We start from the raw sequence: 16,075 nt of genomic DNA, 5'->3' as shown, positions 1-16,075 counted from the left end.
ATTTTGTTCCAAGGTGAAAGCTTAAACAACTTATTTTGTGGAATGAACACAATCGAATATTCACTGATTACAATTACTTCAATATACCATCAAGATAGAGTTAACCAGCATCATGGGTTTTTTATACAACTGTTTCAAATGCTTGAAAAAGCTCTAATGACATAACCAAAGTGCTGTATACGCCTGCGTACGTTACAATTCAGGGACAAATAGAACCACCAAGCCAACAAGGTACAAAATCAGATCCAGACTTTCACAGGAATATAAGCGCTCATACATACTGTTAAATCTAGATAGCAACACTACGAGTTAATATTGCCATGTATAGTCCATTCGCTTACCAATCATAATGAAAAAAAAAAATCAAAAACAAAGTGCAGTGTAGACAAGAGTGCATAACTCCAAAACCATGAGGAAATATATTGCTCAGAACTGAAACAAGGATAATACAAAATGAATCCAATTACTTGACACACGCTAAAATACAAGCTTTTGACAAAAGCAGTTCGTGATATATTGTGCAAAATGCAAAATGAGATCCACAAGCAAAAATGAAATTACAAAAGTGTCAGTGACAGGTGTATTTTGTGTAATTTAATCTATGTTCCAATTCTCAGCACCACGGATATGATAAATGTCATAGGCACAGCTATAAGAAATTTATCATTAAATTTTAGTTCCATAGATGGTCTATGAGCCAGTAGGAAAAATACCTCTGGTATCAGTGGAGAACAGTTGGCTCAACCTATTCATCCACTAATAAAATCGGCCCTTATTCTCCCAGTCTAACCAAGTGTTGAATTGTGGGGACGGTAATTCACAGTAAGTGCTCGGCAGTGCATGAACTTTGTCAGTTGATGGTTTTACACAGTTACTGACAACAGAAACATTAGTTGAAATGACATAATTTCCACCATTATTATTGTCCCAGAACTCACCCTTTTCAGATGCAAAGCAAATACAAAATTGAACATTTTGCATAACCGGGTCAAAAGACTTTGGGACGGCAATGTTGAACTGGAAGGTATCGTAGATTTCATCATCACAAAAGTTTTTAATATACGTAGCTTCGTGGTCACTGAATGATACCCATTTGTCAAAAGTTATTCTGACAAACACCTTTTTCTCAAAACTTATATTTTTCACCTTAATCGTACCGCTGATGGAAGTTAACTCCTTCAGTATCACATTTTCCAAAGACACATTATTAATTTCCAAATTTTGTTTAAATTTAATATAATCTGCAGCAGGCTGTTTAAAATCGGCAACCAAGGTTTGCTTTTCCGGAGCAATCGAAGGCTCCTGCGCACAAGCAGCAGATGATAGTCTTAACGATCGCATGACAAATCCCAGGTCTTCCCAAACAGGTGGTTCAGTTGTTGCTTCCTTCATATACTTAATCATTGTTAATGACATTCCGTGAGTGTCTGCAAATGTTACTTTTTTACTCTTACTAACTGCTGTATTCATTCTTAAGCAAGATTTGATAACAGAGTCTAGATAAACAGAGTCTGATTCTGGAGAAATTCCATTTACTGGAGATGGGGTTCGCAATGGGTTTCCAACTTTTCCATCAAATACATCTAGGTGTCTATATCCATTGACTTTTGCGTTTTCCATGTAACGAGTAAATTGATTTCTACACGAACGCCGGATAAGATCTGGCACCACATTCATGTATTGTTCTGAGCATGCTGAGTGTAAAGGAGGGCTGGAAGAATATATAAACGAGAGATCACCAGGCATTCCGTGAGGATTGTAGTAGTCGTACCTAAAATAAACACAAAAGCAAACATATATTAAAACATACTCATGAACAAAAAATCACAGAAAAAAGAAAATTATGATAAACTCAAAAATAAATATCAATGAAAAAAAATTCAATCAAAATTTTATAATTACCCTAACGAGTATGGGAAGAAACAAACATATTCAACATATCAAGTATTGTATTATAGTGAATATGCATACCTATTGGAACTTCTTTCAAGTGTAGTGTCTGCTTTAGATGAGACCGTCATGTGAATTTTGCAAATTTTCAACTACAGTGCAATCAATTTCCTTCTTCTAATATCAGATTTACTCCCAGTTTCCAATCACTGCATTCAATTAGGGGCAAATCTACCAAAATCTAACACTGTTTAAAAAAAATAGGATTGTCAACTTTGATTTGAATTATATATAATAATTCATGATGGTGCAAGACATTTTAAAAATGAAAGAAGATGCCACATGTGATATAGCAAGTATTCATTGTCTGCCCTCTTTTTACCAATACAATATGAAATGATGAATTTGGTTTAATCATTTGTTAAAGGCGAACGAGACACGGAAACAATTTGTGGTAGTGTGCCATTTATCACAAAAGGTTGAAATAGTTTGAGCTATAGTTATTAACAATAATCATTGAAGTTATTAAAATTTAACTGTGATAAAAACATTACACAAACCACCTATCAAATTCTCAAGTATTAGCTCATTACTACGGTAATATAAAATGTGCCATAAACATCTATTTAAAGTTTTAAACCATGCTGTTCACCAAGCTAATTCAATACATTTAATTAAATAGTAAAATTTGTTTTATATTAGTAACAGATACATTAAACCAGTAGTGCAAAAGTGCAATGTTGAGGTATATTTTAAAGACTAAAAATTTAGGGTATGCTAAAACTGAGAACTTGTAAAGTCAGTTGCCAATGCTATTATCTAAAAACCAAATCTGATCAACCAAATTTAAGTTACGATTTGGCCATACTGTTTTATAACACAGCTATAATGATGACAGAATTATGACCTAAGTGTTAAATGTCACCAATATTCAGTGTGACTAATGTAGCAGACATAATAGTTTAAAAGTCGTCATGGTAGGCTGGTTCAGAGTCATTATCAAATATAAATATATGAGTTGATGCGAATACCAACCAGCTGTTACAACACTAAATCCTCTTTATGACATAACAAGCCATATATTGTAGAGGAATCAATCAACAAAACTAAAAATTAAATTCTTTATTCACAAAAATTACAGATCAATAACAGAAAGCAATTAGCTATCTATTTTGATCACAATCTACAATACAACCTACAACACCGGGCGCTGGATTTAACAAAAAAACTGTTCCATTGAGGCACTAGCTATTGTCGATTTAAAGTATGGTAATATGATTGATCGTCCAATTATAAAAGTGGAACCTATGGAACATTCCTACCTAGGATATATGTAAAAAATACCATAATCTTAACAAACATTCATAGACAAACGTAGACACAAGTATTTATAGACCTAACCGTTAACATATCTAACTATCCTGCCAGTATACTGACAATTATTATTACATATCTTATAGAAATAAACCAAGATTAACAAATACAAAAGTGTCGATTGCACGTCGACACTACACATCATTTTGTCTACTCACACCAGCGACTCCACTAGGCAATGTGAATCAAGTATCATCGGGCTCGAATGAATATAGCAAAAAAATAAACCCCAATAACCTTTTTGTATATTTATGTCATTGCATAGTTGAATTTGTCTACCATAAGTGCACTCGCCGACATCCGACATAACTACAATGATGAGAAACGCCAATGAGAAAAAAATATATTTACCGTTTGTTGACATAATTTACATGATTAAACAATGAGTCTCGAAGTTTCTAGACATAAATCACAATTTTTTATTTACAGTCTAGACAAATTAGAATGTGTCAATATTATTCATCCTTAGAGACAATACTTCTAAAATCATATTTGAATGTGTGCAATATTAAACAATTCCTTAATTACTTAAATTTGAGCAATAACACACTTGCAATCAAGGAAATCGTGATAATAAGAATAATGGTTCTTGTTATTCCAATTATGATTAATTGTAATCAATATTAATACCATAAAATATTGATTTCAGATAGAAAGGCACAGGGCAGAATATTTTGAAGAGTACTGCATTTTTGTGGCTGTGCATACACACAGGATGAAGGTAAGAAAAATGGCACAACATTGTTTTAAGAAAAATTCGATAAAAATTTGACTGAAATATTACATTACTATCAACTGATTGGATTGTAAAATGATGGATTATGAAATATTTTCTGTCAATATAAATTAATAGCTTCGCCCCTGGGTGACATGGTTTTACCTTATGCCCCGAGCAAACTGTAAGACATATATATGACATGATTTCAACATCTTCTCTAATTCAATACCTTGTGTATTTCGTTAATAAATAACAAACCTAAATTTGAAATCGTCAAACTACTGAACAAATATAATTTATGCAGTAATAAAAAAAACTTTCATCAAAAAAATGAACTACCACCTAAATTAACAATAGGTTCTCAAAGTTTATGGTCTCCATCCCCCTACTGCTGAATAGCGGCATAAAAACCAATACCTTTCTATATGTACAGCAAACATGTAAAACCTTTTACATGGTTACATAGCTAAAAGAAACATTCTTAATAAGAGCTTCAATACCTGGAAAACAACAATGCACAATGTAATACTGTGATACCTATGTAGAAAAAAACTTGAGAAATGTGGATCAAATGTAGATTTTTTTCCTTCTAGTTAAACACAAATTGTCCTAATTCTATAACTTCAAGCTCTTGTTAATCAGGAAATTACAACATAGAAGGGCCGATGAAATGCAGTGAGAAAGTAATCTTTGTATTATCATTTGAATACAAGTTAAGCTTTAGACAAACATGAAACAATCAGACAAGCAAACTGAATACAAACTTAATTAGGTCTGTCATTTTCTATGATTAAAACTCATCCTAACCAGGTCAAGATGAGTTTTTATGAGTATGAGGTACCTTACACCAGGACTTACAGCTGTAATTGCTTTGTTTAACAATATTCATATATTAATAGGTCTCCCTAAAACCGAGGCGCAGTTCTTACCACTTCATGGCAGCTCCTGCCACGAACGAACCGCGGCAGCTCTTGCCATGGTTTTATAGCGCTATTCAGTAATCAGTATTAACGGTATATTCACAAATTAATGTACCAGATTTTAATTGATCATGTGGAATTATATCTACTTAAACCCTAACCCTAACCCCAAATCAATCAAAACTGTATCCATAAGAAAAACGTTCCAACTTACCCAATATTTGTCACCATAATAGACAGCCCTGTCTTTACGGCCCACCTGCCGCGGTTACGGCAGCAAAATTTTACCTGCCATTGGTTTTCAATTTGCTGCCGCGGTAACGGCAGCTTGACATTGGTTTGTGGCAGCTAAAAAGTCAGTTGCCATGAGTTTGGCCGTAGCGGCCATGGTATGGAAATAAATTGGTGGTTTTGCGGCAGCTGCAGATGCCACAGAATACTTAAAACTGCACTTGCTAAAACCAGGCACTTACGGATTCAGGCACTTCTATATTTTTTTTATTTTTACCGTACGTCATTGGGGTTTCCAATTTATTTCACCTAATAATTAAACTTTAAATAAATTTTTGCATCCCTATATGGCAATAAATCAATATTATTTCCAATTTATCAGGGTATAATTAATTTTCCAATAGTAAAATGTGGCAACGCTGAGTACAAAATTTATTTAGATTTAATTATTATTAAAATAAAAAAAAATATCAAAGTGCCTGTATTGGTGATTGAAAAAGTGCCTGGTTTTAGAGAGACCCTATAGGCCTATTAGTATATTATTGCAGTATTGTCACACTCACAGACTCGTCAGCTTGTAGGTACTGTTGTACCGGTAGCCTGACAGTAGGTACGTCAGTAGGTGATGCTTACAAAACGGTTTGAGTTAAAACTGGTAAAGCTACTTTCAAAGCTTTTACAGAACCCTGATATTGTGCTATAGGTAACCCACTTACTGACTTAGTGATATTTGACACTCCTTTGATTGCTCTACAAATAACTGATACTGCGATAGCGTCAATATAATCACATCCCACCCGAGACAGCAAGTCCTGAATTTTCATCACTATCTACAGTCGGTCGTTATTCGAACGAATATACACATTGCAGCATTGACAAATGCTCTTGTATAGCAGTATAGCGAAACGATGTATCCCTCTCTACGCTCCACAACAAGAGTTAGAGATAATCGGAAGATAATGTTCCAACCGCCTGCAGTCTCGTCTTGCGTAACATCCGTTCTCGTATAACTGTATAAGCTACTCAGACCCAAGCCTGCTACTAAAAACCTCAATCCCCCATTTGCAAACATATTTCAGTTACTCCGGGCCATTTCGCAACCCCTCAACGTCCACGAGAAAGGCGATTTCACAACGCTTCAGCGATAGCATGCACAAGTTCCACGACCGATATACGCGTGATGCAATGAAAACACACCGCGTTTACATGAAAAGGCCACGCACTGTACGCGTGATCATTTTCACGCAGCGAAACCAGACGAACAACGTAGTTCAAATGGGTATATACGCCGATATTTGAACAGTGGTGATAATTTCTGTGCCAAGTTATTACACGAGAAGGGACTACTGTACAGTGTACACACATCCCCTTCCCCACTTAGTCGATATCTCACTTTTTGCTTATATATCGAAGTCGACTAATATCCTTCAATTTAATATTTGAAACTTCGCTATCACGAGTGTGGATTATTTGTTCGCTTCTACTATTCCGTGATTCAAAAGCGCCTCTTTTTATTCAATTTTGAGTAGGTTCGCTTGTGTTTATTGTCGGAAATAGATAACTGCCCTCGAAAATAGGTTCAAATTTTACTTCTGAAAGTCGGATAATTTCGTCAAAACATTCAAATGAGTTTATGATCGAATTTACACGTTGCGGTTTTATTGCAAGACGTTACCATTCTGCATTCACTGATACACACAGCTACCAAATAAGAAGTTTCGGTACGCATTTCATTTGCATCCATTTTAAACCACGGAAAGAGACAATATCACGCATTATCGACCGGTCGAACGATACGATTCATCGGCCGACTGAGTCTGATGGATAAAAGTTACGGGTCCCAGCGCCGCGAGAGAGTGTCCATTCGCCGCGAGCTAGCGAGCACGTATACCGCCCGAGACATGACGTCAATGAATTCCAACATTGCAAGCTGAGCGCGTGTGACCTAATCATTTTTAAACATGCAAAAATCGATTCTAGTAAGGCTAAAGTGCGGTATTCCCATAAATATCTCTTCTCTCGCAAAGCTAACTAGCCCATTTACAACATTAGCCTGGCAGTTTATACTATTTTCGGGAATATGTTATTCTCAAATCCGATATTATTGTAGCAAAAGGGTTAATTAACGGAACGTGAGCACGGAGATATTTGACAGAAGAGCCAATATAAACGAACCCAATTCAACCAATAAGTTTTGTTTACTTCGTAAGTGTGGACTACGGTTATTTTTGAGCCCGTATGACCCTTTTGTGTGCTGCAGAGTGTAGCACTTTGATCGGTAGGGTTATTTCCGATGCACAAATAATTTTACCCCATAATTCTAAGTTTGACCTAAAACGCATGCTGCAAAGGATGCAGATATCTATTCCAGAGAAAAGCAAGGAAGAGAACTATGCTCAAATAGGCGGAGGGCAAAATGAAATATTTTATCATCACCCCCCAGTCTACCGCTCAGCTCCATGAAAAAACTTTTTACTTCCAATAAGCACGAGATCCGCTGATATGCGTAAATTCTGGTGACGTCATAGCACACAAAAACGAATCCCATAGCGCTTAAAGGAATATTTGAAATAAATAAATAAATGTAATAGCCTTTTATCGAATAATATATATATACAATAATAGATGATATCTCCGTGGTGATTTTGTGCACAACACAGCAAAAGACTTTTAGAACCCCACTGCCGAAGTAACAAATTATTTACACCACGGGTAGCGCAGCATTATTTGTCGATGGGCCATATAACCAACCTCAGACATGTAACCGGGCAACTCAAAAAAAATCCATTTTTCCATGTACACAACGAAGTAAACAACTCTCATAATACAATGCAAATTTTTAATTGAATAAACATTTGAGTCGGACACTTGAAATTTAGCGTTCTTGCATAGTCTGTTTATATCAGCTTTGACAGAAGTTGTGACATAAAATATCTAGTCTATCATTTTTCAATATTGAAGACTTTCATTGGTGATAAAAAAGTCTAAACTTTCTGCTAAAACACTAGAAGCATTGAGTTTTACTTAGCATTCTTAACAGTCTAATAGAGAAGCTTTGCGTCCGACAAAGTTTTCGACATTAGAATATGATTTTTTGGCGTTCAGAGATGGCGTCGAGGTCGAAATTTTCTACAGCATGAGTCGGAACCAAAATATTTCGAAACCCGGAGTCGATTGCAAATATTTCCTCTTCTACAGCCCTGGTCCGAATGGTCGTAAAGTATACCGCACTTGTGCTGTCTGATCATTCAGGTTACCAGTGTGCTTTTTAAATGCTCAACATTACAACACTAGACTTCAGAGAAAGGTTTCTGTGTGGTATATATATGAGAAACAGTAATAACGGTTGCGGCGTGATACAGTGGTGAATGGCACGTGGTCTTCCTTGCAAATGAACAGGGAAAACAACCTGCAAAAACAACAACAAAGCATTCTTAACAGTCTAATAGAGAAACTTTGCGTCTGACACAGTTTTCGACATTGAAATTTGATTTTTTGACGTTCGGAGATGGAGTCGAGGTAGAAACTTTTTACAGCCTGAGTCGGAACCAAAATATTTTGAAATCCGGAGTCGGAGTCGATTGCAAATATTCCCCCTTTCCACAGCCCTGGCCCGGATGGTCTTAAACTAAGTATACCGCACCAGTGCTGTCTGATCATTTAGGTTACCAGTGTGCTTTTTAAATGCTCAACATTACAACACTAAGACTTTCTGTGTAGTATATATATGATAAACAGCAATAACGGTCGCGGCGTGATACGGGGGTGAATGGCACGTGGTCTTCCTTGCAAATGAACAGGGAAAACAACCCCATTTGAACCGCGATTTTGTTTGCTTGGCTAATTCTAGTCAAGAACCCGCTTGCTCTTAACCGCAGCTATGTATTGCGAAACGGTCACATTTGCGTCAAAGCGTGTAGTATAAGTTTTCAGTGTTGGGGTGGCTCAAATCATTGACTCGTCTCGAGATGGACTCGAGTCCCATTAATGAAAGTAACTAGATTAGAGTCATCTTATGAAATCACTATGACTCGCGACTACGACACAGTTGTGTCTACGATTACCGACTCCTGGTTTAGAAACTCGACTTAGAAAACGTTAGCCTCGCCGGCAAGCTTCTTTTAATTCCATTTTCACCCCCGATGACACCAGCACTTTTATGAGATATCCCCAGTTTTGTTACAAACCAATCTTACCTACACAATGGCTGCTCTATAAGTGACATGTGATGGCCGCTAATTTGTATTTTACTCATTTGGGGGGATCTGACTTGGATGACCGTATCGCTCCTTCCAGTCTTTACCAAAAAAGTGTTTATTTATCTGTATGTATGCGTTCTTGTTTATATTTGTTTTGGTTAACAAATCAATAAATCTCTCTCTCTATCTCTCTTGGGTTCCATAGTATCATTTTAACAACAATTTCTGTTTGTTGTAAACTCTCATCAAATTGAATTTCGCAGTTAGGAAAGAAGGGTGGATACATCCCTCGTTCTGCCTGCGATAGCTACCAGACTGTTGTCATATGTTCATATATGACTGTTGATTTTTGTCTTAATAATGACAAATATAAATAACATTTGCTACAATTACATTTCTCTCGCTTTTATTTCAGGAATTTCCTGCAATCGTCTTGTACAAATCACATTGAAGTGGATCTACATTCACATTATGCAAAGTTGCATCACACATGTATCGTTTCCCTTCATATGGGATAAAACCAATGAGTTTATAATAATATTCCGTTCAAACGTAATAAGTACGGATCGTCTTGCGCAATGTAGGCTGTAGGGTAGGCAATCCTTCACGGACAATGTAGTCAACATCTATTAATTTTCATGTCATGCAAAATGTTACATGAACTAACAGGATTAAGTTAAATTTGTCTTTGTCACCAATTAACTGCATTTTACAGCCGTGTTTTGGTGCGATTTTAACTTTTTGCAATTTTTTTTTATTGAATTCATAGCATTTTTCTACAAAGGAAGCTGAAGATTTCAACAAAACCTTACCGCAACAAGTGACGTTGTATCCATATTCAGTCGTTCAATACGCAAACTTGGTACAAACAAGAAGTATGTTCCCAAGTATGGAAATAATCTATATATGATTCTGTAAACAGCCACGAATGGCAAACCTGTTTTTATATGCTATTTACGCCGTCTAATTCATATAAACCTATACCGACGATGTCACTGAAATTGATATTCCCAAAAATTGCTTTTCTTATTTATGTTAGAAATCGAAGCTCCATGACACAAGATTGTATGGAAATAATAAAGGCAGCAAGCCGTTTGTGACATCTTATTTCATTGATCATTCTCAAAAATCAGAGGTGTCATAAAACTCTAAGAAAAAAATATCCACTCGTCCAAATTGAGAATCATTCGGAACCTGGTTTAAATTTTGCTTCACATTTTTGCATCACGCCTGGTTTATGATAAATTTGTGCGGGTCTACATGTTGAGTATGCATTCAGTCAATATCTATATTTATGAGCAAAAGAAAACGGATCGAACTCTTTTTGAAGCCTTCTTAACAATGAATTTGGTATAGATTAGTGCAATCGGTGATTAAAATTTTAGTTTTGCTTGCTGATTTCAAGGAGATCTGCAACTGATTCCTCCTGCGTTTGAATTTTTCTTCCAACTTTAATCTTTCGCACCCAGTCATGAACAAGTCTTGTCATCAGAATATCTTTCATTTGTCAGAGCTACTGATTGAAAATAATATAAATATGCTAAATAAGATTCGGTGCATAGTATATAGAGTTCATAGTATCGATATTGTCAAATTGTGTTTTAGATAACTTTCATAGATTAATTTTTAAACTAACATCAATGGTAAATCTAAGCGAGGGATTTGTGTTTTGAATAAGATCGACTTCTGACCAAGCCAAGATGTTTTCAAATTTAAACACATTTATTTATTCCGCCGTTCTTTAATTAATGATTTAAACGTAAAAGATTTGAGACAAGTTATTTATTAACTTGATTTAAAAAATTGAACAAATATCTTTTTTTTTCTAATTTCTAAACCTGTTATATTTGAAAAATTCAGAAATAAATAATAGTTCAGGATTAAATCCCCCAGGCTTAGATCTGCCTTGCCTAATGATAGTCTGGTACTGAGTTTGCAAATGATAACTAAATATTTTTCATATTTTCGAATTTATCTATATGAATTCTTTTGGACGAATAAATCATATATATAGGTTTCACCAATGACCGTATTAAAATAATTGGAAACATTCTAATTCGTTCATTTCGTTCATAAAATGAACATATTTTGAAAAGAAAATAGCAACATTTCGAAGCAAGTGCTGAGGAGGGTTCAAGACAGAACAGCGATGGGACCACCGTATAGTAATTAATAACTATCTCTATGACATAACAGGGATCATTTGGATGTAGGTATACGCAAAATTTGGATTCATATTTTTAATGGTCAGCAATTGCTCTTGAAGTGAATCCGCGTACAGATATTGCAACAACAGATATATCAGTCAAATGCTAAATGTTAATATATTTTGGGTATATAAAAACTTGTAACAAATATATATTCATAATTTATCTTGTGCCAAAACGTAGTTTAAAGACGATCTTTGTACATGCGTTACAACGGTCGTTTCCTGGATTTAAATCATTTTTTGTATGATGTACAAGAAGACATTTCCTGTTTATTATCAGCATATAAAAATACCAGTAGTTTGATATTGGGCGTTGTTATAACCAGAACGTCTGCGCAGTTGTGACAATTTTGAACAATCGAAATGAAGCATAATCGCTGTAAACGAAATACGTCGAGTCACCAAGGTAAGTTGAACAACCCAGATTTAAAATATTTTACGTTACATTGCACAACGTTTGGGCTGGTGGAATCATGAAAAGTTTTGCTCAAAACTCTAACTGGTGCTGAAATAGAATCAACTTTTGCCAAACCAAATCTTTCTGGCGCCAACTTTTCTCAAATATATTTATACAACATGTCAACATCGAATAGTATTAATCCAATGGTTCTCCAAAGTTGAACGGAAACTTGTATTTTAAGAAATATTTTATATATATGCAGTAAGTCAGATTAGGAATACAAATTCCATCAAACTCCACCGACGAAATTTTCTATTTTTATTCTTATATCCATTTTATCCCCTAATCTAAAATTAGTGAAATTTTGTGATTTCTTCGATTTTGTAAGCTGCGTTTAATTTAACTTTTAAACTGTGTGATTGCCAAGATATTCGCTGGAGCTGGCTACTAGCGACCTTAACTACTTAATCCGACGCTATCAACAATTCCCTATCAGTTATTTGTCTCGTAAGAATTGAGGATGATAAGTTGAAACTACTTGAATGCCGTGTCTACAATTGAAATCTATATTGAAGCCATCAATTATTAACCTAACCAAAGGGTTCTCGATAAATGAATATCAACTTGAATAAAACGTGAAAGCGCTCTTAGAGAAGGTTTTAAGTGACTAAAACGAAAATGATCGACGTGATGATGTTAGACAAAATATGTCATAATGAGAGTTTTTAACAGAAAAGCTAATTTAATTGAATGAAATTTAGTCTTTATTTGCGTATTTTTTTTCTAAATACTGTAAACCAGTAAGGAGAACTTAGTCGAACTGAAATTTTATTACTTACATCCGAAATTATTTCATCCAAAACTGATTGGATAAAAATAGCAAAAATAGAAAACCAGTATAAGTGCTGGCATACGACCAGTCAAAAAATATTTTTAAGAATTCAATTATTCCCTCAACTGTGTTTTTTTTATATTTTGTTCTGAATATTTACTTAACTCGTAATCCGCCCGGTGGCCACCGAGAGCTGCAAAACAACGGGTTCACTTCAGTATGTTGTCCTCGTTTGTTTTCCATAGTAGTGAATTGATGCGTAAACATAGGCTGTTGCCAGATAAAACCTGTGAAATCAAAGGTTTATCAAAAAATACTAGTTAACTAACATTTAAAAAACCTGAAGTATTACTGTATTTTACCTTATTCAACTTTCATAATTTTTTTATAGTTAAAATTGAAGAAATTGTTTAATTTATTTTACATCATTATAGACTTTTGAATGTATACTACGATATCTGGCAAGCACTACAGAACTTAGGACTTGTTTACGTAGAAATGTGACAGATCATCGTAGTCACGTGAGTTCAAGCTCAGTCAGGCTTGGCGCCCATGCCAACTGAAATAAAAGATGGAAACTTCAAAGATGGTTTTGATAGCGGGCTATCCTGGTTGATTAATTAAAGGTTGATTTAGACAATATGGATACAGTTTTCTAAGGTAAAATGAATAGTCTTTTTACACTCCACATGCCATGTTGGAAGGCGTGTCACAAAATAAAACAGAACCGGAGTTAGACTAGACAACATACCGGTAAGCCTTCTATCGAATCTACCCAGCTCATGCTGTAAGATAGTACGGGGGAATGAAATGTTAATTCAATTTTATTTAGAGTTTAGTTTGTAAGGTTTAAATAAAGCAAACCGGTGAATCTTCACCGTAAAAGGAAACTAGAGGCAACTAGACTTCTACTAGAGCCACCAAAAGAAGGGTACTTGTACCTGTAATTTATATCACTACCCACTATCATTATATAGATTGCTCTATAATCCAGCACTTAGTTATAAATTGAAATATTACAATGGAACTAATATTTATTGTTAAATACGATGTTGTATCTTCTAATCTGCATATCATCGAGAATTAAGTTTTGTTGAGAATGAGAAACATTTTATAGGCTAGACCTAACTCAGTAACTGTTAGATCCATCACGCGGCTCGACGTCCTGGTTTCGAATATGCTGAGATTTATTTGATTTCTGATAATCCTGCTTCAAAATGAACATAACATATAGCCTTATTTTTATTTTTAGGCAAAGGTACAAATCTGGATACAGATACAAATTTGACAACATGTTCAATCGGGGGAGGTGGTGATTGGAGTGGTAAATGCTTACTAGTTTCACTCACTAGTTTTACTTTTTAAATTAGATTGATTGGACAGGCACGACTGATTTGAGAAGAATTGATTTTTTCAACCTGGATTTTAAAACTACAATAAGCTAGTATGTATCGAGAACACATCTAGATAGTAACTAATAAAAATATATAGGAGCGAATATGCATGACACTTGGAAGCGAATTTTACAAGACAAAACAGTAGTACCAAGGAACGTTTTCTTCATTTTCATACGGCATGTGTCATAACAGAAAATGTTGGTTATCTGTAAGTATGCGTTTTTGCTTTGAAAAAGGCTCTGTAAAAACTTCCACTGATTAATAGATATAAAAAAGAATCATTGTCATAAATAAATTTAAAAGCAACATTTTGTCAACATAAAGTCTTTGCTTTGCAGCCACATTGTATGAACAGTAGCAATGTATGCTGATGAACAAAGGCTTATTGTTTTCAAAAAATCTCATCGACTCAAAATTATGATCTGATTGATAGCTCTCACTTTTTACAAAGCCTATCTGTGAGGTGGAAAAATGTATTTTTCGTTGATTTCAGTGATTTTTCAGCAATTTTTTCGTATTTTTACAGCTTGATGGCGATACTCTGGGCACTGGAATATGGAAGTAAATAATATGAGGAAATGGTAATTATTTAATTTTTGTATTTTCGGATCTCCATTAGGTCAATCCAAAAAGTTGGCTTATAAGGAAATTAAATTTTGACTGAAAGCATTTGTAATTTGAATAAATATTGCAATAACTGAATTTTTAAGTGGATTTGTGATATGTGTGTAAAAATCTTAACCATCGTTTGAATCTGTGGTTTATTTTTGTTCTATACTTTACTATTTATTAGTTGCAAGACTTAGCTGTGTGGTGTCACTGTAAAAATCACACTCATTTTTAAGGATTGGAAGAATATTAGTCTATCTGGATATAGGTACTTTTGAAGTTCAATAATATGCTTGAGATTCCTACTCATAGTCAAGAATGTCATGAATAAAGCTTCAATTAAAAAAAAATTACACTGCCCATTAATATATAGCATGTTTTTATTTTTTATTAAGAAAGGTTATTCTAATATTTACAGTAACCACATCTTTTCTATCAAATAAATGGTTGACTATGTTGTGTATGGATAATACTAGTATGTCTGAGGCTTTGATAATGTATCATCATTATGTTGTTGTTAATATATGTTAGATCAGATAATAACGCTGACAAAATGGGTGAATCATCTAACTTCAAATGAAGCGGTAGATTTAGGTGTGGTTCGGTACCTCATGAAATGTAATTTGGTTTGGGAGAAAAGGAACATAATTGTTGGTATGAAATTTGTTTGTGTCATACTTCCATTATATCATTTGACTGATTTTCCCAAGCAAATGAGTTTGATTATGGATATTGAGTGGCCTGAGATAGTTGAATTTATCCTTAGACTTATCATTATTAGTTGTGTTCTGTGTTTGGCTTAGTCATCATGGCCGTATAGTCTTCATAACAATAGTAACTCGGTAGACACTATGTCTACAGTCTTGTCGGAAAAAAAAAAAACTATCATGTAAGAAAAATAATAAATCCGTTCACATATTTTGTGTGATACTAATAATTTGTAATCTTATTTCAGATCACTCACTCGAAGATATGTGATTTCCAGACATCAAAATTTATTACTCAATCTTGTAAAATTCCTGAGGGATGATGTAATAATGTAAATAAATCTAGTACGTGTGCCCGCCTATTTAACTATTATACGCTTCAGTGTCAAGGCCATGTGGGTTTATTTTATGTACTTTTGTCTTTATTTGTTTTCTGGGTTGGATATGTGGATGGCGTGATGTTTCGGTTTAATTTAAAATCTTAGTTGACTGCTCTATCCCCACTACCAGCGATTACTCACGTGGACGAGAGACGTTTTTGTTCAACCTGATTCTAAACAAGAGACCTCTACCTAAATATGGTATATAA

The 16,075-nt window shown here is 34.6% G+C and overlaps 1 protein-coding gene and 1 long non-coding RNA gene across 2 annotated transcripts; one reads left to right on the top strand and one right to left on the bottom strand.

Annotated features, from left to right (window-relative positions):
• Positions 1-532: 532 nt before the first annotated feature.
• LOC120338809 (protein phosphatase 1 regulatory subunit 3B-like) lies at positions 533-2,158 on the bottom strand. Its single transcript, XM_039406766.2, has 2 exons — positions 1,972-2,158; positions 533-1,771 (listed from the first exon to the last, which is right to left on the bottom strand). Exons 1-2 carry the CDS (start codon positions 2,019-2,021, stop codon positions 757-759), a joined length of 1,065 nt encoding a protein of 354 aa, XP_039262700.2. The 5' UTR covers positions 2,022-2,158; the 3' UTR covers positions 533-756.
• A 9,692-nt stretch (positions 2,159-11,850) lies between these two features.
• Positions 11,851-16,075, top strand: LOC120339838 (uncharacterized). The gene is made up of 5 exons (XR_005569250.2): positions 11,851-11,947; positions 13,208-13,433; positions 14,026-14,097; positions 14,697-14,751; positions 15,735-16,075. It is a non-coding gene; the product is annotated as an uncharacterized LOC120339838 (long non-coding RNA).

Source organism: Styela clava, chromosome 9 (assembly GCF_964204865.1).
Source record: "Styela clava chromosome 9, kaStyClav1.hap1.2, whole genome shotgun sequence".
Taxonomy (NCBI): domain Eukaryota; kingdom Metazoa; phylum Chordata; class Ascidiacea; order Stolidobranchia; family Styelidae; genus Styela; species Styela clava.
The sequence above is the reverse complement of the archived record's forward strand: the minus strand, read 5'-3'. Positions and strand labels throughout refer to the sequence as shown.

Excerpts from the sequence above, each read along its gene's own strand:
- LOC120338809 (XM_039406766.2), bottom strand. The coding sequence starts at position 2,021 with ATGACGGTCTCATCTAAAGCAGACACTACACTTGAAAGAAGTTCCAAT. Across the intron at positions 1,772-1,971 it reads CTTGAAAGAAGTTCCAATAG|GTACGACTACTACAATCCTC; the intron begins GTATGCATATTC and ends TGTTTATTTTAG.